The sequence below is a fragment of the Stomoxys calcitrans genome, chromosome 4 (assembly GCF_963082655.1).
Source record: "Stomoxys calcitrans chromosome 4, idStoCalc2.1, whole genome shotgun sequence".
NCBI lineage: Eukaryota > Metazoa > Arthropoda > Insecta > Diptera > Muscidae > Stomoxys > Stomoxys calcitrans.
In genome coordinates this window covers 178691-203235 of record NC_081555.1, presented here as the reverse complement: position 1 = coordinate 203235, position 24545 = coordinate 178691, and the positions used below count along the sequence as shown (strand labels likewise).

General features: G+C 35.7%; 2 protein-coding genes across 4 annotated transcripts; both read right to left on the bottom strand.

Annotated features, from left to right (window-relative positions):
- Positions 1–14585: 14585 nt before the first annotated feature.
- Positions 14586–17298, bottom strand: LOC106088109 (uncharacterized). Its single transcript, XM_013253426.2, has 3 exons — positions 17141–17298; positions 15693–17031; positions 14586–15446 (listed from the first exon to the last, which is right to left on the bottom strand). Exons 2-3 carry the CDS (start codon positions 16468–16470, stop codon positions 14842–14844), a joined length of 1383 nt encoding a protein of 460 aa, XP_013108880.1. The 5' UTR covers positions 16471–17031; positions 17141–17298; the 3' UTR covers positions 14586–14841.
- Positions 17299–19340: 2042 nt separating this feature from the next.
- On the bottom strand, positions 19341–23728 carry LOC106088112 (N-alpha-acetyltransferase 20). 3 transcript variants are annotated; one of them, XM_013253431.2, is made up of 7 exons: positions 23663–23728; positions 23270–23506; positions 23024–23139; positions 22671–22800; positions 20725–20861; positions 19968–20029; positions 19341–19536 (listed from the first exon to the last, which is right to left on the bottom strand). In XM_013253431.2, the coding sequence occupies exons 2-7, from the start codon at positions 23320–23322 to the stop codon at positions 19486–19488; spliced, it is 549 nt and encodes a 182-aa protein (XP_013108885.1). In that variant the 5' UTR covers positions 23323–23506; positions 23663–23728; the 3' UTR covers positions 19341–19485. The 3 variants fall into 3 exon arrangements, 1 of the variants encoding a protein (XP_013108885.1); XR_001221381.2 differs by lacking the exon at positions 23663–23728 and having other exon boundaries at positions 19621–20029; positions 23270–23656; XR_001221382.2 differs by lacking the exon at positions 23663–23728 and having other exon boundaries at positions 19635–20029; positions 23270–23656.
- Between the last annotated feature and the right edge of the window lie 817 nt (positions 23729–24545).

Sequence of the window (24545 nt, the reverse complement as noted above, 5' to 3'; positions counted from 1 at the left end):
AGTCTATCACAGTATTTCAATTTAATCACTTGAAATAAATTTGTATACTTTTTGTAAATTTTACATAAAAACATCTGCAATTTTTTAAACATGTAAGGTTGCTATATTTTCATTAAAATTCTCTGAAAATTTTTGGCAACGTAACGAAGTCATAAAAATCGCTAGCGATGAAACTAAATAAGAGAAGCGGAATCTGGAGTCAAACGGCGAGAAACAGCGAGACTGGTGGTACAGATGTTTTTTAATTATTAAATTTTCTATACTTTTGAATAACTTCGAAGTACACAAAAATGCGTTTGAACTGTATTGCAATTTTATCACTTCAAAAATTGACATATTTTCTTATAAAGTTTACACAAAAACAGCTGCAACTTTGTAAACATGGAATTTTTTCATATAAGGTTACCATATTTTTTGTAAAATTCTTCGAAAATTGTTGGAATTTTCATGAAAATGTGGCAACATTTCAGAGAGAAATGTGCTGAGAGAAGATAACTTTGGCTCACCTACAGGAACTTGAAGAGGATCGCCACCTTCACATGAATATGTGGTTACAACATGTTTTACGCGATTACTTTTTTGAAACACTAAAAGATATCAATGATAACATAATAAATACGCGAAAATTTAAAGTCTATTACAGTATTTCAATTTAATCACTTGAAATAAATTTGTATACTTTTTGTAAATTTTACATAAAAACATCTGCAATTTTTTAAACATGTAAGGTTGCTATATTTTCATTAAAATTCTCTGAAAATTTTTGGCAACGTAACGAAGTCATAAAAATCGCTAGCGATGAAACTAAATAAGAGAAGCGGAATCTGGAGTCAAACAGCGAGACTGGTGGTACAGATGTTTTTTAATTATTAAATTTTCTATACTTTTGAATAACTTCGAAGTACACAAAAATGCGTTTGAACTGTATTGCAATTTTGTCACTTCAAAAATTGACATATTTTCTTAAAAAGTTTACACAAAAACAGCTGCAACTTTGTAAACATGGAATTTTTTCATATAAGGTTACCATATTTTTTGTAAAATTCTTCGAAAATTGTTGGAATTTTCATGAAAATGTGGAAACATTTTCAGAGAGAAATGTACTGAGAGAAGATAACTTTGGCTCACCTACAAGAACTTGAAGAGGATCGCCACCTTCACATGAATATGTGGTTACAACATGTTTTACGCGATTACTTTTTTGAAACACTAAAAAATATCAATGATAACATAATACTTTTATTCAATTTTTTTGAGAGTTATAACGGAATGTCCCATTGAATTAATTCAGCAAGTTTTTTTACTTTAAAATCTGTTAAGATAGCAGTTTAAAACAATTAATCCTAGTGAAAGTAAGTTCCATGATACGATTCGTTGCAAAGCTCATCGTGTGCAGAAAAAAAATTGAAATTGGGCCAGATTTAAACACAGCACTAATAAACCTTTTTTTATCCGGTATGCGTTTTTCTGGCATTGTACACATAATAGAAGAAGCTTTATATTTAGAAGTTTCCATGAGACGATACGTTGCAAAGCTCATCGTGTGTAGAAAAAAGAATTGAAATTGGACCAGATTTAAACATAGCACTAATAAACCTTTTTTATCCGGTATGCGTTTTTCTGGCATAGTACACATAATTTAAGTCCCTCGCTTAAAAAATTTAAATTTTTTATATTTGAGATCTGTCAATGTGTGAAAAATGTTCTTAAAATCGGATACAACTTTCAAACATATTATGGTTACTTATTTTATTAATAGTTGCAGTAAATGCACTTAGTTGTGTAAGGTTTATTATTAACCACGGCCGAGTTTTGCCTTTCTTGCTTGCTTTTCATACCCTCCACCATAGGATGAGCGGTGTAATAATTTCGTCATTCCGTTTGTAACACATCGAATTATTGATCTGAGACCCAACAAAGTTTATGTATTCTTGATCGTCTTGACATTCCGTGTCGATTTAGCCTAGTCTGTCCGTCTTTCTAAGGGATAAATCTAGGCGCTTGAAATTTTGCATGATTACTGCCTATTAGTATAGATTGGTTGGGATTGTAAATGAGCTATATCGGTCATGTCTTGATGTAGCTGCTATATACACCGATCCTTCTTGAGCATGTAGAGGGCCCGATTCTATCCTATTTGTCTGAAATTATACATGAGGTGTTTTGTTATGACTTCCAACAAATGTGCAAAGTATGGTCTAAATCCCTTGATAACCTGATATAGCTCCATATAAACCGATCTCGGGTCTTGATTTGTTAAGTCCCTAGAGGGCGCATTCATTGTACGATTTGGCTGAAGTTATTAGCTTGGACTTCCAACAGCTGCGCCAAGTATGACTGTACAACGACTTCACCTATGACCTTCAACATACGTGCCAAATATGATCTGAATCAGGTCATAACTTGATCCACAAATTTTGCACAATGACTTCAATTTTGGTCTCCAACAGCCAAACCAAGTATGAGCCAAAATGGGTTCATAACTTGATAAAGCTCAAATGGCATGGCAAGTCTTATCCATTATCTCATGTTTGCCTATAAGGAGATATATGGCAAATAACTCGACAAATGCGATCCATGATGGAGGGTATATAAAATTCGGCCCGGCCGAACTTATCAAACTTTTACTTGTTTAATATAAGGTTTACCATTATAGTGTATGGTTTTGGAACTAATGATAAGTTGCATGCCAACAATTGGAGCCCAAATAACAATTTATGGTAAACAATTTTTGGTACTGAAACATTGTAATATATTCTATTTAGTCGAGGTTTCCATTGTAGTTATGGTATTAAAACATAATTTATTATGGTATTCAATTTATGTTAATAAAATTAATAAATTTAATAAAGGCAAAATTAATGAAAATATTTTTATAACATTTTTAAAATAAAGCTTTTAAGAGAGAACCGCCCCCTATATTTAGTGGGAAGCAAAACCGAGTAGAGGGTTCTCTGTCTACATTGTTTCCGAAAGTTAAATCAAAAATGGATCATAATAACTAAAAAATTATTTTGTTATATGGTTTGTTTTTGAACAAAGCTGTTGACTGTCGTCAACATCAAATTTATTTTGTGAGAAATTAATTTTTTCATAGCTAAAACTTGGTCTGTAACATGCATTTGACACATGAAAAGACCATACGCAAATTTCTATGCTATTTTTATCCAAGCATCGTAATTCCTTTCTATTAACATTAAATTGTGGATTTTTTGTTTCATTAGTACGTTCATTGAATGTGGGTTTGACAGTTAATGAATATATGACAAAGTGGATAGCACCAACTCTCGGAACGCTTTGTACAAGCGGACAAACAAAGAAATTTGGAAACTATAACTTTGAAATAGTCAACAATTTCATCTACCTTGGCAACGCGTTGAAGGGAACGAATGACACTAGTTTTGTAAATAAAGCGAAGAATAATATTGGCAAACGTATGTTAATTTGGATTAAACAAGCAGTTTAGGAACAATTTCACCTCTCGACAAACGAAAATTACATTTTACTACCCGTTGTGTTACATGGTTTAGAGGCATTTTTTTAGCTATTTCGAAGTAAAGTGTTAAACATATTAAACCAAGTTTACAGCGCTCAATAAATCCGGATTTAAGGCTCTCGTCAGCTGATTTTAAAAAGGGAAAACAGATGATCGAGCCATTAAATTCGGATTTAAAGAGCAGTGTAAACGGGGTTTTAGCTTTGTAATTAAAGTTTCTACAATATAAAGTAGATTTTAAAAAGCTGATTTTAAAAAGGGAAAACAGATGATCGAGCCATTAAATTCGGATTTAAAGAGCAGTGTAAACGGGGTTTTAGCTTTGTAATTAAATTTTCTACCATATAAAGTATATTTTCTTCGAACAGATGCACTTTTTGCTCAAATGTTCAGTGGCGAAAGACTTAAAAATAATCTTTTAAGTAATTTAGCGAATGAAGTGTGAAATTTTTTTTATAAATTTTAATCGATGGATTCATTAAATAAAACGATGTTTTTCACCACAATGAACTAATTTTGGCCCTCTTTTTAACGTCGTAATCAATTCTTTTCTGAAGAACAATTACTTGGCATAATTTCTTCGACCAGATGCACTTTTTGCTCACATGTTCAGTAACGAAAGATTTAAAAATAAACGTAAGGTTAGGTTAGGTTAAAAGAGGGTGTAGATTTTAATCCGCCCCATGCACTATTGACATACATCTATGCCAATAACCGGCTTGTTGTGCGCTCTAAAAACAAAAAAAGTAAGTTCAAAAGAGAATCAAGTTAGGAATTCCGTGCTACTTACAAAATCCTTAATTGTTTTCCATGCCACTCCCCTAAGTTGCTTCATATCTGTTATAGTGTCTCCACCTAAGTGCCGGTATCTGTTAGAAGCGAAAGCCGGGCAATGACAAAAGAAATGCTCCAACGTCTCACCGCATGCTATCACTTTCCGCACCGATGTTACATAAGTAAGCTCGTAGTCCATGATACCAATGGCTTTACTGACCTTTACTGACTTTCTTTCAGTAATAGCCTCGTCTACTCACGATCTGGATCCCCCATGGGATTTTCGTCGTCCTACCGAGCGATTTGCTGTTCCACAGGGTTGCATGGGCATTCGTCACCCACGCATTCGTCAGACTGCGTCTTCCCGAAAGGCTTCGGGTTAACAAAGTTTATTGACGGCAGCCCTCTGGCCTTCACCGCCAAAACGTCTGTCCTTTCATTTCCCCTTAATCCGTTATGGCCCGGCACCCAAACGATGCGGATTTTAAGAGGAGGCGTTAATCTCCTTTTTACGCTGCAAGACTGTTCGTGACCTTACCGCCCTGGTTGTTATTGCCCTTATGGAAATTTTAATGTCCGTAGAGATGTACACACTCGATGTTCCCGCGTTAGCACCACACCACCTCACGCATTCCGTGATCGCTCGGATCTCCGCCTGTCGGATCGTATTATGGTCAGGTAGTCTAAAACAGATCTCCGTCTCTGGGTTTTCAATGTAGATCCCCAGGCACACTCTGTCCTCTAGCTTGGATCCATCCGTGTAACATGATCTTCCAGATGGCAATACTACGATTCCGTCAATCCAAGACTGTGCTGCTGGCAGCAGTACCTCGCATTCGGCCTCAAGGTTCATCCCATCGGAAACCTCTTCCCTCCCTTCCGGGTATCCTATCGTCGTCACGATTATATGTGGTATAATCGTGGTATGAGCTGTTCCCATCCTCAATCCATTCTCCCATCACCTTAAGTCTCATAGCAGCAGTGGCTGCATCACACTAAATCTGTATGTCAATGGGTTGGATATCTAGAATAGTCTCCATTGCCCTAGTGGGGGTGGTCCTGATAGCTCCGCCTATGCAAAGACATCATGTTCTCTGAACCTTATTGAGGAAACGTTGTTTCAAATTGGCACACCTTCGTCTGCCTCGTGAACAGGCATATTTCAGACTTCTCGGGGTTAACATTGAGACCTCTGGGTCTAGCCCAGTCATATACAAGACCCTTTCGGCCCTTCTGCATAGCTGGTTCGGATCCTTACCCCTAAGAAGTATTATAACATCGTCTGAGTAGCAGACGGGCTCAATTCCCTCCTTAGGTAATAGGTCATTTATGGTGGTCATCCATAGGAGTGGCGATAAAATGCCCCCCTGTGGCGTGCCTTGTGCCACTTTTACCCTTATATTTATGCCATGGGACACACACTTTATTTACCTGTTCCTTAGCATATGTTTTATCCAGTCTCTAAGGATCCAGTCCATCCGGTACTGGTCTAAGGATTGGATCAGTGTGTCGGTCCGCACATTGTTAAAAGCCCCCTCGATGTCAATGCATACCGCCAGTGTGTACGTTTTGGCATCGAAGGATTCTTCTATTTTATGCACAACCTCGTTCAGGTCAGTCTCCACCGACCTTCCCTTGACATCGGCATGCTGTTTGTACTACTCTTTATCATTACGTCCACAATACGTTCCATGGTTTTGAGTAGAAAGGACGTAAGGCTTATAGGTCTGTAGGCCTTTGGTGTCGCATAATTTGCCTTGCCGGGTTTGGGTATAAATAACACCCTTGCCTCCTGCCAGGCTTTCGGAGATGCAAGTCCCAGGTACGCTGTGAAAATATTGGCCAGGTGGGGTGCCAGATAGTCTGTCTTTCTCGGTAGTAACGCCGAAATTATTCCATCAGGTCCGAAAGACATAAATGGTTTGAAGCTCCCCAAGGATTCCTTCACCATAAATTCCGTAATTATAAATCTTCGATCAACATCATCATTCCAAGATTCCGTGTATCCGTGAGTCCCGTTGTATCCTGTGGAAAATGGGTTTCAATCAAAAGCCTCAACAAGTCGTGCGTTGTCTCTGCTCTCACTCCCATGTCGTCGACTAAAGTTTCAGTTTGGACATGGCTTTTTGAGAGAAACTTTTTTGCGGCGTCATTAACGCTATCGACCTGTTCGCAGAAAAACTTCCAGGAGGCGCGTTTTTTTATAAATTTTAATCAAGAAATTCATTAAATAAAAGTGGAAGTTTTTCACAACAATGAACTTATGTTAGGGAGTTGTTACTTGGGAGTTTTCCCTACTCCCTGTTCTCCTATTCTGAATAATAATTCTCTAGATTTTTTCCTTTTCCCTTATTCTTAGCGAATTTGGGAAAAGGGTTAATTTTCCCAGGGAAAAATAAGCGACATTATTAAAACACAAGTCACATGTTCACCAGTTCTCAATCAAACTCCAGTTTTCTAGATCTGAATACTTTGTATTTGGTAGGCCATAGTGGGGACTACCAAAATACAAAAAGTAAAAATAAAACATTACAAAAACAACATATAACAAATTTGGAGATTGCTTAAATTCCTGTTTACCTTGTAAAAGTAATAGCCAAAAGTTAACTCTAAACAAAAGTTAAAAGTTTGCAATACATCAGGCGAGAGCATAAGAAACCATTGAAACAAAACCCTTTACATGGAACCTTTTACGTTGTGAAAAAAACTACACTTATATTTTAGAATGTCGGACATCTTTGAGATTTCGTCGAAAACTGCAAATGAAATTTGCCCATTAACATTCCATTAGGGAACTGGTGCAAACTTCTCACAAATCAATGAATGCTGTTCGATTCAATTTTGAGACCAATGATAAGGGACCTCCTTTTTATAGCCAAGTCCGAACGGCGTGCCGCAGAGCGACAGCGACGGCAAGGTACCTCACAAATCTCGCCAGCATTAGGAAGAGATAACCAACGCTGAAAAAATTTCTGGTGTTCCTGCGAGGATTCGAACCCAGGCGTTCAGCTTCAAAGGCGGACATGCTTGCCACTGCGCTACGGTGGCCTCAAAACTTTAATAACAAACCCTCAACCCCGTCATTTTAAGCAAAAACTTGTCTATGGTCGACTTTCTGATTCCATTCATTTTCATAAAAGTATTCCGGTGTGACCTTGGTTTCGCCAAAATTAGTTTTCCCTTTTCACATTCGTTTCACCAAATAAATATTAAGGTGACCGCCAAATCACACGAAATAATTTTTTCAAACTCACAGTTCGAAAAATTAAAGCATATGTTTTGTCTGAAACAAAGGTAAACAAAAGATAGAAAGAAGAAGAAAATCTTGGACTTGTAATTTGTTTTAAAATTTTTGGAAATTTCTAAATACCTGCGGCTTTCTTGTTGAGACCAAATTATAGATGTTTTTTAAATCTCAAACTTCGCACATTGAAGTGATTTTTTAACCCAAAAACTAATGACACAAATAAAAAACCACCAAAAACTGGTTATTTGATTTTAAATAAACTGGTTGTGATTTTAATGTGTATTTTAAGTATTAGGAATAATTTACATTGGTTTCACCATAAAATTTTTAGTCAAATGGTTTCACAGTTTTTTTGGTGAAATCTATCATACTGATCACCTCATTTTACAAATATTTCACATTAGTCTGCGGAACGAAACCAAGGTCGTACTCGATTATGTTATTATTCTGGTTTCTGTAGTGTATCAAAAAAACATGCGATTTCGCCTGTGAAAAACGAATATAGTACCAGCCTTAACAGAAAAAATTCAGCTGTAGAAATAATTTTTTCGAAGAGAATAAAATAACTCTGAAGTTGATAGAAAACATGCCAATTCATACTAATTGATTTGTAAAAAATTGAATAAACTATCAACAACAAGCCATATTCTAAATTTATTGTAAAAGTACAAAACTGATCGCATGTGCCAATTTTGTAACTGAATATTTTTAATATTCGAAAGAAACGCAGACAGAATTTGTTTCCCCATTGTATTTCGTCGGCCTATTTCCATATTGGTCCAAACACCAGTTTTAAGTTGGGTTAAGTTTTTGTGACTTTAAAGACACGTACTTACATTCAGATTCTCATTTATGGCTCGATTATGTATAACAACCTTATGGGTCGGTTATGGATGGCAATCTTAAGGGTCGATTATGGAACGCAACCTTAGTTCAGTTGCATTGTCAGTTGACATGGGATTCTTCGGCAATCACATTCTTGTAGTTGCTGTTTTTTTTTTATTAATAAATAAGTGAAATGAAAAGGAAATGAATTCGCTTGCGTTGAAATTGTTCATTTGTTTGTTTATTACAAATGTGTTGGCGTTTGTTGGCTTCCCCACAAATAAATAATTTTTTATGTATCATCAAAAATACATGATAAATACATACGCTACCAATGCATATTACTAGCCCGCATACGAGTTGGGAAAACTCTTTTTAACACACAACATAACTAAGATAATTCCACTACCATTCAATGTGTTCACTGCAATCAAGAGCTGAGTATTTCTCACATCCTTGTAGAATGTCCTTCCTCCAAATACAACGAGCCGATGTCAACTCCCATGGACCCCTCTAATCCAAGGAGTCTGCCTAAAACCTTAGGTTCGGCAACTTTTGTAGTTGTTAGTTAATAAAAAGAATGTTAAATGTTTCTTGTATTCAATTTTTTTTTTGTATGTTACAAATGTGTTTATATGATTCGTCATAGTAAAATCCCCACAAATCGATAATTCTTTATGTTAAGAAAAATGGTGACAACCCCAAATATAGCTCGGGTTGTGCGTGTGTCATAAAATTTCGCCGCCAGGTACATCTGGTGATAGTGTCGGTCATCGCCAAGAGTGCCTGTTACCATTAGACCAACTCGGTAACAGACCTATTGTGTACTCATTATGTGTGATAGTGTGAAAAGATTATAAATCAAAGATAAAATGAAATTAAAAAGAAACCTAAACATCGCAGAATGTCGGCCATCGCCAGGAGTGTCTATTTCCATTAGACCCAGTCGATAGAACACCAATTGCAAATAAACTTGAATGGAAGACCAGTAGGCTAGCTCTTTGGTTTTGGAGAAATGATGGATTTGAAAAAAAAAAAATAGTTCAAAATTGCTTTAAATTGAAAAGAAAAAAATGTTTATTCATGATAACTCACATGTGCTGATTTATTTGACAATTTTACGTCATGGATGAAACTTTCAACTGAAGTTGCCAATGCCAGTGCTAAAAATGGAATTTTTCATCAACTTTTTGTAGAGCAGAGAGTCTCAGTGAGAGGTCGGGTGGCGCCAGCTCTTACTAAAATACTGAGTGCCTATGATACTCGACACGACAAGGTGAGTTATTGGCGCCTTTAAATAATGGCTATAACGCTCCCGTGGCGATCGGTCCTATGGACCAGAACGAGCTTGCTCACCTATGGACCTTGTAGAGGATCACCACCTCCACATAGAAATGACTAGTTAATTTTTGCCATCTTAGTCTTTAAGTCATTATTATATTTTGTATATTAAACATAAGGAGTAGTTGATTGTAATTTGTTTAAAATGGCCACTGCGTGGCTTCAAATTGCATTATCTGAATAAAATGAAAAAAATTTTAAATTGATTACAACAACAACTATTTAGATCATGCTACACAGAAGGATAAAAGCTAGAGGACAGAGTCGGCCTGGTGGTTTGCATTGAGAGCCCTGGGACTGAGATCTGTTTTTGGCTGCCTGACCATAATACAACCCTGCAGGCGGAGATCCGGGCGATTACGGAATGCGTGAGATGGTGTGGTGTTAACTGCAGGACGTCGAGTATGAAAATCTTTATGGACAGTAAACAGGCCATAATAGAATAACAACCAGGACAATAAAGTCACGAACAGAACTGAAGCATAAGAAGGAGATTAAAGCCTTCCCTGAGGTGCCGGGGCATAGCAAGGTAAATATAAAAGCCTTCAATAAACTTTGTTACACCGAAGACATTCGGGACGACGCAGTCCGAGTTAAGGGCGTGGTCAGCGAACGCGCATGTAACATTGTGAAACAGCGACAGGGACGATGAAAATCCTTTGGGTTATCCGGAGGCTTTAAGACCAGGCTGTTACTGAAAGAAAGTAAGAAGGTCAGTAAAGCTTTCGGTATCTTAACGAGACATGAAGGACTACGAGCTCACTCATGCAAAATCGTTGCGGCAAAGGATAGCTTGTGTAGGGCATGTGGGGAAGATAGCGAGACGTTGAAGCATTTGCTATATCATTTTCCGGCTTTCGGTGCTAACAGATATCGATACTTAGGTGCCGATGCGATGAAGTTCGCAACGCATTTTGCGAACTTCTAGTTCGTCGATCTCAAAATCAATAGAATGGTGTAAGGAACTGTGACACAATGCCAGAGTACATCCTTCTGGCTTTGTTTATATTGTTTGCAAATAAGTATTCTAATTACACATTTTAATCTATTGAATTTTGTATAATTTTATTGCGAAGAAAATACTAGAGTTTCGAATAGAAATCAATACAAACAAAATTATGAACGTCTAAAAAGTCTTGAATAGATACCTACCCGACTAAGTGTTGAGTTGTGGAAATGGAGGCAATTTTACGAATATAAATTATACACACCAGATCGTACGGGTAATATACCATATATGACATAAATATTTCGTCTTGACCTCGTTCACATGAGTCCTTGGTTCACCCGAGAATCTATGTAGAATTTATACATTTTAAAAAAATTTTTACCCACTCAATAGAATGGTGTAAGGAACTGTGACACAAAATTCTAGTGCCCAAGAATGGTATTCATATTCTGAATGCCAGAGTACATCCTTCTGGCTTTGTTTATATTGTTTGCGAATAAATATTCTAATTATACATTTTAATCTATTGATTTTTGTATAAGATATTGTAATCAAAAATTTACGATGTACAGCGGTCAAAAAAAGTATTCATCATTCAATGTTTTTTTTTTAATAAGTCTACAAAAGACAATTGGAATAAAAACATATTTAACTAATGATGCAGTAGTGCTTGTGTGATATATATGTACACAATTTCATTGTTTTTAAAGAAAAAAATAGTATTTATGGGAACAAAAAGGGTCATTTTACAGCTGAACACAAAAAATTAAACAAAAAAAGTATTCATCATTGCAAAAAAACAAAAAAATAAATAACATAATTTAAAAAAATTAATACTTTGTTATTCGACCACCGCGTCTTATAACTTCTTTTAAACGGTTTGACATCGATTGGACTAATTTAGCGGTTATATTTTGGTCTATATTAGTCCATTCCTCCATTATCACCTGTTGCATTTGACTCTTGCTCGAAAAATTGCGCGTTCTCAATTTGCGTTCGAGATGTTCCCAAAGATGTTCAATTGGGTTCAAGTCGGGACTTTGAGGGGGAGTTTTAATGACTTTGGGGCAGTTATACAGCATCCACATCTTGGTATTTAAAGCAGAATGTTTGGGGTCATTATCTTGATAATATTGAAAGTTATTACCAAGCCCAAGTTTTACAGCACTATCTTTTAAATTCTTCTTTAAAATGTCAATGTAATACTTATGATCCATTACTCCATTAATAATTTCAAGATTTCCCGCTCCTGAAGCCGCCATACACCCCCAAACCATTAAACCACCTCCACCATGTTTTACAGTAGCAACTGTGTTTCGTTCTTCAAGCTCTGTATTTGGTTTTCTGTACACTATGACCTTTCCATCGCACCCAAAAAGATTAAACTTGCTCTCGTCTGCAAAAATGACTGTTTTCCAAAATGATTCGGGCTGTTTTACATACATTTTTGCGAAGTTTAGCCTTTTCACTCGGTTTATTTTATTTATAAAGGGCTTCTTACGTGCAGTTCTTCCTCTGTAACTATGCCTTTTGAGTGTATTTCGAATTGTTTGTGTAGTAACTTCCTTCCCTAAATATTCCATAGTGTTTTTACGAAGAATGGTCGCATTTGTCTTCGGAGTTTTCTGAACTTGCCGCACTAGCCAACGCACATCTCCAACTGAAAGTGCTTTTGGTCGACCAGATCTTGGTTTATTGTCAACAGTTTTCGTTTCTGTCCACTTTCTGATGATGGATTGTATAGTAGATCGTGGTCTATTTAATATTTCACTCATAGTTTTTTGAGTTAAACCATTCCTGTGGTGTTTTATTATCAAAACTTTTACCTCATCAGAAACCTCGTTTTGCTTACGACCCATTTTGACAAAAACTATATTTTCAATGAAATTAAATATTTGCTGTCAAGGGCAAAGCCTCCTTTACTAAATAAAACAGAAAAGGGGGATTCCCAAATAATATTTGAATTTGACTTTGATGATAGCACATCAATGATGAATACTTTTTTTGTTCTGTTTTTGGTGTTATTATATAAAATTGCATTTTTTGCGCTAATTAAATTTATTTTTTGAATTTATTTTAAAACATATTACGAAAAATAAACTATTGCATAAAACTGCATTATTTGTTTACTTTAAATTTTCTTCAATTACCCAAAATAAGTGAATTTATTATCAATTTTGCTAATGATGAATACTTTTTTTGACCGCTGTACGTCGCATGTTCCAAAACTTCCTACCGAATCCCAGTGTTCAGATAGCTAGTTTGCACAAGAGCTTAAATCTTTCATATGACATACATAATAATTTTTGATTTATCCAAGTGGCGTTGACATTGTTCGACTTAGTGCTTGATACATTCAATAAACACTGAAAAATGTATTCATTGTTTGAAAGTTTTTGATATCTCCAAGTGATGTTGATCCGTACTCCTATCTATGTAGGTGCCTAATACATTTGACAAACTCGGAAGGATTTTTTGATTGTTTAAAAAATTACCCTTAAAGCAGGGGTTGAATTGCTGACTTCAAAATATTAACAGCACAAAAAACATGTACTTTGCTTGAGCTTTTTTCAGTCAAAAAAAGGAAACTGATTACTGGCTGTAACTATGAAAAATAAGCAAGCAAAAGCCAAAAAGAAAAAACAGAACAACTTAACTTGACTTTTAAGCAAACAGTTAACGCATTTAAAACAAGCAAAGCTACAAGAATTGCTATCAGCATTTAGGTTATATAAAGTATATATTAAATCGTAGTAAAATTCGAATATATTTGTCCGTAGGTAGCCTTTAAAATTATGATGTTGGGCTGACATTTAACAGACCCATATTTTTTGTACGCAGTTTAAGTCTTTGAACAGGCAAAGCCGGACCATATTAAGAAATAGCTCACATATAAACCGATATCTTGATTTTGGGGCTTAAGCCATAGAAGGGGCCTTTGTTACTCGATTTTGCTGAAATTTTGAATTGTGACCTGTATAAGACCTCTCGATTTAGGCGCCTTATATTTACCAGATTCGTCCATTTGAAATAAATGGACGCAATAAATGATGAATACACATTTTAAGCGATTTTGATTTTAATGTTTTCTGTGCATTTGCTCGACTTTGCAAGTCGAAAAAGGAGCAAGATTAAAGCAAGAAAATTTTAATAAAACTGAATACTGACAGTTAAGAAGTTCACATTGATTTGTATTGCTTAGCTTGCTTTGATTGCTATAACTGTTTGTTAAGGAAGTCAAGTTAAACTGTTCTTTTTTTAAATGCTTTAGCTGTTGCTGTTGCTTGTTTATTTTTCACAGTCACAGTTACAGCCAAAAGTCATGTATTGAAAAATAGTCAAGCATTCAAACTGAATACTGACAGTTAAGAAGTTCACATTGATTTATATTGCTTGGCTTGCTTTGATTGCTTTAACTGTTTGTTTAGGAAGTCAAGCTAAATAGTATTTTTAATTGCTTTAGCTGTTGCTTTAGCTTGTTTATTTTTCACAGTCACAGTTAAGGCAAAAAGCCAAGCATTCAAGCCCTGCCTGAAAGAACTACTTGACAATACAGTTTTTGTAATCCATTGTTAAGCATGTCAAAAATGTATGATCTACGTCCCACGTTCCAAAAACTTGATTTTATTTGTATTAGATCATGATTCATGCGGGAATATGCACAGTTATGGGTACGAATAAGTATGAGTATATTGGAAAACAATGTATGCCCCCATCTTTATAGCTTAAGTAAATTGTTTGCTTTTTATTATTAGGGAAAACTATTATGGGTGTGAAATAAAAATATAAATTTTAAGTTGTTATATAAAACTAAAATTAAGAAATTATTACATTTATGTCGAAGTCCCTTAACGTTAACTCAAATCACGGCTGTTTGTGGTTGCTGGAATGACAGGCTTATTGCCGGTCATGTTTGGAAACGTTTAAAGCTTTTCTCCGATTACAAAGAAATGTTATTTTTCAATGGTAGCTATATTTGCGTTTGTTTTCGTTAATTAAATATAAATTTACCTTAATTTTAATTGGGTTTCCTGTTTGTTTTTAACTGCCTTTCGATTTTAAACAACAAGCGCTTTTAATAGTTACCGACCTAATCTAAAGATGCTGTGTCTTTCTAGCGTTCATGGATTGATTTTTGTTCTTTAACTTTATTATTTTTGTTTTTGTATATAGATGCTTATCTTCCATATCCCTTATACGGTTAATTTTTTAGTCGCTACGTATCTTCTTTATGTCTGGTTGTGCCGGTTCTTCCAGCGATGCCTCATCCGCGCAATTGAGTGTCCGCTTTTGGCCGACGATTGTGGCGGCGGCTGATGTAGCACATCCACCGCTTAGAGTAGAGTCGTTATCTGTAGTATTATGGTTGATTAATGAAGGTGTTTGACCATCGTCCAAAGCACGACTGTTACTACTCTCATCATCCTCATATTCTGATTCGCGCAAGCAGTTACTGCTGCTGTTTTCACCTTCCAATCCAGCTGCCGAAGCTGGCATAATAAGTGCACCATTTCCATTGGATGCGGTTTGAGTAGTTGCGATGTTGGACTCCTTAAGTAGTAACGAACTATTTTTATTAGTTTTTACTACTGGTGGTTCCATATTACTTTCTGAATCAGATGCTAAAGGTGTACCTTCAGCATTTTCCTCGCCATCATCAGTTGTTGTGGTAGCCGTAGTTTGTGTTGTGTTTTCATCAAGGTTGGGCTCTTGTGATGTTGAATCGTTTGAAACAAAATTGGAGTCGCCATCTTGATGTGTAGGGTTAGTATTTTCATTTTCTGATTCAGTTGCAATATTTTCTTCTCCACGACCTAAAATTAAAAAATATGAGATTAGAAACGACGGTTACATTAAAATTCATAGCAAGACGTCTTTGTAAAACAAAAGTCCAACAAAGCGAATCTTGCTACGCATTTTTGAATATATCAATGACGCATATTTATGTTTTTACAAATGTAACACAACAAAAGACACCAATACCAATGTGTACAACATAGAAAACGCTCATAAATACTATTATCAATCCTGGAAAACATATTTAAAGGATTAACACCCACCTGCGCTATCGTCGTCATCGTCGTTTGTGTCATCGCCAGCAGCATTTCGAACATTATCGGATGTTCCATTAGCTTTGTTTCCCGCTGCACTGCCACCACCTTTGCCAGAAGGCATTTCATCTAAAAGTTCTGGGCTCAAGTCGTTGGCGACATAGTGAGCCCATAATGCCAATTCAACTCTGTGTGGTGACCATACTGGCTTCTCTCCACCCGCTTGGGCATTTAGCCGAGTAACAGTTGATTGAATATGTTGGACAAAGTTTAAATATTCCTTCGTGGTGTAGTCGATACCTTCAATTTCTGGAATGGCCATAAGACACTCATCCGCCATAAATGGTGCTGAGTCTGGACATGCAGCTGCTAGCAACGCTGAAGCCATTGTTGTTCCAACACCTTTTAAATTTGATAGTGCTGTAATAGCCTGTTCCAAATTAGGCAGTTTGCGGAAAGCCTTTTTTGTCTCTTGTACTACTGCTCGTGGTGTGTTCACCTTAACAAGATAATTGAGTTGAGGATAGAATTTTCCTCGAGCCTGTTTCCATCTCATCGTCTGTACCAGCTCATCATACTCCATATGTGCATCTTTCCCTCGTTCCTTTATAAGCTTAGGTAGAACATTTTGATACCATTCATCCAGCCGTATAAGTTCCTGTGGCTTTTTGTTGCGTTTCTCCGCCTTAAGTTTCAAAACTTCGGGGTACAAATTATAGCAGTAGTCGAATTGCTCCGTCGTGCCATTTTCAAAGAAAGAAGCCGTATCTTTGCCGGTATTGGCCATATTTGCTGTTTTTCCAATACTCCCGATTTAGCTATGGCTATGGCCAATCTAAAGTACTAAGATCTGAATACCCAACCGAACCGAATACACAAAGTTAACTCAAAAGCAAACCAAAAAATAAAACTACAAGCGACGAACACGAAGAGAAATGACAGATGGTTTTCCAAAGAAGAAAACGGCCTCTATCCTCTATTTAATGGCGGCTCGTAGTTTGAGTGGAGAAGACAAGCGTAGCGCTTAAAATGTTGAGCTCTCTTTCGATGTGAATGCTTGTTGTTGCTGTGGCCGATGATAAATGCTTCGCCTGCTGCTTTAATGTGATTTGTTGTTGTTGATGGTGGTGGTTGCTTGTGTTTGTATATCACAGATTCACACACACAAACATTTCATGTCGTATTTTAATGGCAGCTGCAGATTCTTGATGGTGTTGGTGCCTGAAATGGTGGTGTAGCTGATAATGGCGAAGAAGGCCTAAAGCAAAAATCCTAATCCTGTCGAGGAGCAACTCCGCTTAATTTTTTCCCGAGCACGTCTGGGCCAATATTCACCCTGATTTTTAATCTGAAAAGAGCAAAATGCGAACCCTTAAATTTAAGCCAATACACAACAGAACCGAGAATAAATTACTTTGACCAGCCAAACTTTTAAAACCAATGTTTTTCTTACTAACCTTAATTTCTACATATATTATTATTTATAATATGTTTATGGAACAAGCTTATTTCACAAATTATTTGCTAATTTCACGGTAAAAATTTTTCTGTGCCACCAGCAATAGTAATTTTTTTTTAAATTTTGTCTTGCCTTCTTTTCTCTCCTTTTCTCTTTTTTTTAACCCTAACACAACCATGTCGCACGACGCTTATCGAAACCCGCTACGAGTAAACACAACCATAGCAAAGCGGTCACCTATTCAAAGGGCAGTTCCCACATGAATATATTTAGTTCAGTTTGACAGAAAATTACTCAAGTTCATTATATGAACAAATTCGATTGTTATTTATTGTTATTTCAAAGACTGTTATTGCCAAATTTAATACTCTTAAAGTAGTTTTCACTTACATTTAAGCCTAGTACTGAATTCGAATCGAAAAAAAAATGCAAACACATTTCGTATATGGAATTCTCGTTGTGTTTTATTTTAGCGCTATATAGTGCAGATCACGATTAATTTTTTCTTATTAAGCCTAGTACTAACTTCAATTGCAGCGAAAATGCCTATTAAATTATTGCGAAATCCGACGGACTCTTTTCTTTGTCAGAACACAAACAAAAGTCAAATGACAACACACAACAGTATGGAATCAGAGTTGATTCGGCCCATTTCGTGAGCATTTAATTACATTTGCAATTAAAATGGTGCGAAATTTATCCTGAAGCAGCTACATGTCGCTACTATTTTGCTCAAAGAACTCAGTACCACTTGTACGGAATGTGTTCGCATTATCTTCGTCACCATTTTTTTTTATAGTGCGTTTCGACACTTGTTTGGGTGAAAAGTCAAAGTCAGTACTAGGCGTTATCTGTTATCCCATGTTATGACTGGTACCATGGCATAATTACCAGGTAGTGTACCGTATATAGCTGAATTAAATTTTTTCTCGCGAAGTGCACTATCTGTCAACGAGTTTTGGTTGGGTGTGTGTTTCAGTGTTTCAAAAAAGAAAACGTGAAAAATGTGTGTTTTCTGACTGCTCTGATTAGGACAAAGGCATATTCATTTACAGGTATTGGCAGTTGCCCAACAACAAAATATTAAGCGCACTATCTGTCAAAATCAGTGTTTAGAACCACTTAATAGACAATTTTCGTGCGAATGAACTTAGTACTAGGCTTATAGCAGTGTTCATTCCAGTTTTTAATTCTATAAATTCACTACAAATGGTTAGCTCGCAAATAGAAAATCGAATAGTGAAGAAATTGTACGCTAAAACCCGGTATTTTTTATAAAAAATAACGGTATTTTTTTGTTAAGTTTTTTTTTCTGCTTCCGTCGAAAATCTTTCCATGCCATCCTTTCATTTGATCTGATCAGTATTCCTATCTTCTCGCAGTACATTTCCATATCATTATCCAATACCTATTTCAATTCAATTGACTCACATGTTACATTCTTGTAAGAAATGTGTGTATGTGCGCCGTTAGCCAAGTACGCGTGTATCCGATACTCACCAGGGCACTGATCTGTCGCAAAAAATAAAAACTATTGCATCACAATAGATAAAAAAAAATGGAAACGAATCGGTTTAATAGACTGTCACTATAACCTATTCTGGCCTGTCACTATAGCATATAACGCTTTTTATAAATTCGTTTGATTCTGTTTTCATAATGATATGCAATTATTTTTTAAAACCTTTACTATAGTATAGGGGTTATAGCAACTTCACCATTCCGCTTGCAACGCCTCAATATTCTAAAAACCTATATTCTTAATTGTCGTGACATCATAAAAGTACGTTTACACAGCCCATTATATTGGTATTTATGGCCCACGACTATTGATTTTATAAAGGGAAACCCGATGATTGAGCTATTTAACAGGCTTTAATAATCAGTGAACCATACTTAAACTTAAAACGAGTAAAGCTAGACGTTCAAAATTTGCACAACTACACCCATCTCTTCTCAATTCTTGCGCCCTTAGATGGATCAATTATTGCTGTCTTATTTCAGTTCTACATCTGCAAGTAAGATATTCTAAATAGATATCATTGCAAAGTTGCAATGGTAAGTTATCGATATCATGCGTAACAATTCCGTTTTGGAGTACATCCAGATCCCTAAAAACTAAATTTTTTCTACATCTTTGGAAGCAAACATTTTGCGCCATGTCATTTTTCATAAATTTTCAATTAATATATTGAAAATTTCGATTTTAAATCAAAAAAATTTTATTTGTTGTTAATCTAATGCAGGCAAATCAAAGATTTATTGGTATATTTTCATAAAATGCTAATGCATCCAATTAGCTAACTTGAAGAATTGATTTGCTCTTTTCCTTCGACTATCTTGTCAACAATAGTTTGTATTCTCCATATAATGTCGTAACTCCCTTTTCGATACCTACAAGTAATAATAATAAAAAAATATGTATATATAAACGGGCTTGTTATTAGATCAACAGAAGTTTTTCATTCATATTGTTACCTTTTCGAACTCACATAGAAAACAAGTTGTTATTCACATTTGCAGGATTAATATTTCAATTAAATTTAAACTAGGCATGACGAAAAGGGTGTTGATAAAATTAAATTTTTTAGCAATTTTTTGTGGATATTACTAGATTAAAACAAATAAAAGTTAGTAAATGGTTTATCTTCAATGTAACATAACTAAAGAAGTGAATCCAGTTAATAACTTTTTTGTTTCTTTGAAATTCAGGCGACGACATTAGTTACAAATTGAAAACTAATTGTCGAATTATCAATTATTCAAAAATTAACTCAAACATGAAACAACTAATATCAATGCATTTCTAATGCTTCCAGTCGTACTGGTTGTGTGTATGGTATTATAGATTTCTTCTCCGTGTCCCTTGTGAGTGCTTTTCGCATATCTGAAAATAATAGTTAAGCAAATGTCACATTAATGCACATACCTATTTGTATCTCAAGTGTTATGGCGGGTACTATGTTCGGTTTTCACCGTTGAAAACCCCTTTTTCTCACGATTACTGATTTGAAACTTTACGAAAAAAAAACATTGTTTTAACAATTTTATTAAAATTTTGCCAAGAGTAATGAGTGAATGGCCTACTGAATATAATCGAAAGTTTTTCTGCTTTAAAATCTATTGTCTAAAACAAGTAATCGGCGAAAAATATCGCGAAGAGGGAATATAGTACCAGCCTTTATATGGCAGCATAAATTATAATGAATTTTGTATGTTTATGGATGCCCCCGTAATCGGCGAAAATATCGCGAAACGGGAATTTAGTACCAGCCTTTATATGACAGCATAAATTATAAGGAATTTTATATGTTTATGAATGCCACCGAGGCGCAGAATTTGCCATGCGTTCGGCTTCATAGGCGGACATAACTTGGTTTGCACAGCACGCCGTTCGTGCTCGACTATAAAAAGCAGGTCGCTTATCATTGAGCTTAAACTCGAATCAGAGAGCACTCATTGATATGATTGATATTGAAGTTTACCCCCTCTTCTATAATGGAATTTTCGTGGGAAAATTTGCGTTTTGTGTACATATGTTTATAATATAACAACTAATATTAAAAGACATGTAAAACTCACCATAGGCATCTTCGTCTTGATCTCCAGAATAGTAGTCCAATATTGTTCGAAATATTATATATCCTAAATTGGTATACATGTTTATGGCAATTTTGTTACTTTTGCGAACAAATAAGTCAACAAAATAAGCTCGCTTCCTAAAAAAAAGTAAAAACAATTAAAAAAATATACAGAGAATAAATAGGGACTAAAAGGGTTAAAAATTAGACAATCAGCGTCATTAAAAAAAAACCTTTTTTCGTGATTACTTTTTTAAAAATGACAAAATAAAAATTTTATTAAAAATTTACCATAAGTAATGAGGGTGTGAAGTCAGCAAGTTTTTTTGCTTTAAAATCTATTATCTAAAAAAAGTAATAGGGGAAAAATATCGCGAAAAGCGAATATAGTACCAGCCCTTAGGGCGAAGATTAATTTTATTTCTCTTTCTAAAATCGAGATTAATACGCGAAAAATTATTTTGCAATGATAATCCCCGATTGGGATTAGAACAGCCAACCTTACGAGTCCAAGGTGTATGCTGGCCCTCTGTGCTTCTCGCCTTATTTCATTACAGAAGCCTAAGTAAATGTCAATTATTTTGTGTTTGGTTTTTAAGTTAGCGGCAGAAGCAATAACAAAAACAAAATTGTTTAAACTTCTATCAATAACTGTAGATGATGAAAAAAATTTGTATAATATAATTGCGATAGTAACGTATTTTGTTGTTTTGAATCATGAAATCTCTACTAACTTTAATACATAAGTATCAAAATATTGGCGAGTATGGAGTTTGAGATGCATTCCAAAATGTTTGCAGGGCGCCAAACAATAAAAAATTGGCAAAATTTACCATTTTACTACAAAAAAAAATAATTTTCTGCAACTTATGTTGCTAAGAATTATTATTTGAAATGACTAGATACTTTTTATAGATCATTTAATGCAATCTCAATTTAATCACTGTTGTGTATCCAATTAATAAAACATTGTTTTTTTTTATAATAAAAACAGCATCAATATTGGCACAATTTCTACCCGGCATGGGATAACAACACAACTGGGATCTACCGGGTGCATTCACAGGCTGCGGATAGTGGAATCCTCTGTATACGGAATAGCTCCAACTGCTGTCGCGGAGAGGGTGGACAAGGCGATTTATGGGCGTGACATGATTTCTAACCGACGTGGTATTACTCTCACACAGGTTAGACATCTCAGCTGAGATGTACCAGGTGCATCCACAGGTTGCGGATAGTGGAATGTTCCGTATACGAAATAGCTGCAACGGCTGTCACGAACAATCAGGGGTATCCAGTCGGGAGGATGAACAAGGCGAGTTATTGGCGCATCAAAATTACTTCAGACCATAACGTTCACGCGGCGATCGGTCAAATGAACCATAACAGGCTTGCCCACCTATGGATCTTGACGAGAATCGCTACCTTCACATGCAAATATGTGGCCAATCCCATGGCAGTCGGTTGTACGTACCGGATTGACCCGATGGAATTCATTATTGGCAAGGACTGATGCCTCGGTGTAGACACTGCTGCAATAGTGGATAGTGGAATGCTCCGTATACGAAATAGCTGCAACGGCTGTCACGAACAATCAGGGGTATCCAGTCGGGAGGATGAACAAGGCGAGTTATTGGCGCATCAAAATTACTTCAGACCATAACGTTCACGCGGCGATCGGTCAAATGAACCATAACAGGCTTGCCCACCTATGGATCTTGACGAGAATCGCTACCTTCACATACAAATATGTGGCCAATCCCATGGCAGTCGGTTGTACGTACCGGATTGACCCGATGGAATTCATTATTGGCAAGGGCTGATGCCTCGGTGTAGACACTGCTACAACAACCAAATATGTGGCTCCAACAACATTATTTCTAAATTATGTTCTATACTTATAATTAAAAAAGTGACAAATAGGTTATCTTCAAATAAATTTCTTACTTTTCAGATATGTCTTCCAAGAAGTTCATTAACAGAGCTGCTAAGCCCAAACGGCGGTAGTCAGGTGACACGGTTAAAGCTGTTACATGGCCATGCCAATTCTCCATATGTCCTTCAACTTTTCCCATTACTAAAGAATTAAAATATATTTAATGAGGAAGCGTTACTCTTAATGGTACTTTACTGTTGTTCCATCTAAAAATACCAATTCTAATAATTTTAAAACACTACAAATTCATTTGTGCGGTCACAGCATTGTGTAATTTATTAACTAGCCAAGACTTTAATGAAATTAAAACTCGCCTTTTCAAGAAACACAGTAAAGTACCACAAGAAAAACAAAATAATCTTACTGTATCCCATTATCTGGCCACTGGGCGATTCCGCTAATTGAAAAAATTCTGGCCAACGAGCAAGATACTGTGTATAAAACGAAAGACCATATGTTTCTGTTAAGGGGTCAAAGTTCCTGTGGAAGATGCATTTATAAGAGCAACATATAATTAAAATAAATGTGAATTCCAAAAGGAACGTTGAAAAAGCATGTTTACATTACAAAGTGGGTCGTCGATGAGACCCACTTTGTAATATTTACTTACACATTATTGAATTTAAATAAGTCATCGCAAGTAAAAGGTCTCAGAGTGGTCATACTGGTGAAATAGGATTCCTATAGCAACAAAAATCTGCTGTGGTGCTTCTCTCGATTTATTTTTGGATTAGCCACCATGCACAAATTTCGCTCCAAGTTTATTAAAAACAAGTCTGATAGTGATGAGAAATGGCGTAGAATTCTGCTCGTTTGTGAGTTTTCGATTACCAGGATAAAAATTGTGCTAAAAATAACAAACTATTTATACAGGTCTCCTTGATAGGCTGTTGTAAAGAATCATTTAAGCCTTAGATGAATGAATTTGTTTATTGATTGCTAGATTGCTACTGCAAACCAATATTTTAATATTATTAATCCTAACAAAATGTAAGAAACGTACAGTTTTTTGTTCTATTAAAGATGGCAATTAATAAGAGATTAAAATGTACTCTAAAACAAAAGTAATCGGTTTCTCCGCTGACTAAATTAGAACAGCAACGGCGGCATGGTTGAATTAAGTAGGTTGGCTCACTTACCCAACAACAACGAAATCAATATTTCAACACTATGGCGATGGTGGCGCAAATTGCCACTAGGCAGTCAAATTTCTAGACACTTCCTACCTGACATTCTAGTTTTTATTTGCACTATCATGCATAGGTGCCACAAGATTTTAAGATTTATCATTATAAACGTGTATATTATAAATTAAAACAATTAAACAAAATTTAAATCCAAACCAGGCATTTGGCTTTCTGGTGGGTTTTGGATACAACTCTGGAGTTGGACAATTCCATCAGCTGGGCAAGTGAGCCAACGTTCAAAGTTATACCATGAACAGCGGCATTTAGAAGCAAGATACGTCGGGGTTATGAATAAAATATTTATTTTGAAAAAAGTTTATCACGTTTCATTTTGTTACTGAATTCGCCTGTTTCCAAATCTTTCATTTGAATTTGGAAATACAAATTCAACAAATTCAAATTCAATTGTATTGTGTTTCAGAGACGTTGCCGTGAAGCACGAAATTTGGGTCCGGGGTCGAAGGTTTGAGTCCCATCGTAGACTTTGGTTTGTCATTGTGTCTCAACGGTCACAATTGTGAGTCTGTTTAATGGGACTGTAACTCTTACCTAATGGCTGGTACTATGTTCGTTTTCAAGGTTGAGCACCCATATTTTTTTTGAAACACTACACAAAAAAACAATAATAAAATAACAATTTTATTAATTTTTTGCCATAAGTAGTGGGCGAAAGTCCTACTGAATGAAATCAGCATGTCT

Excerpts from the sequence above, each read along its gene's own strand:
- LOC106088109 (XM_013253426.2), bottom strand. The coding sequence starts at position 16,470 with ATGGCCAATACCGGCAAAGATACGGCTTCTTTCTTTGAAAATGGCACG. Across the intron at positions 15,447-15,692 it reads CGATGACGACGATAGCGCAG|GTCGTGGAGAAGAAAATATT; the intron begins GTGGGTGTTAAT and ends TTTTAATTTTAG.
- LOC106088112 (XM_013253431.2), bottom strand. The coding sequence starts at position 23,322 with ATGACCACTCTGAGACCTTTTACTTGCGATGACTTATTTAAATTCAAT. Across the intron at positions 23,140-23,269 it reads TTATTTAAATTCAATAATGT|GAACTTTGACCCCTTAACAG; the intron begins GTAAGTAAATAT and ends CATCTTCCACAG. Across the intron at positions 22,801-23,023 it reads TGGCCAGATAATGGGATACA|TAATGGGAAAAGTTGAAGGA; the intron begins GTAAGATTATTT and ends TTAATTCTTTAG.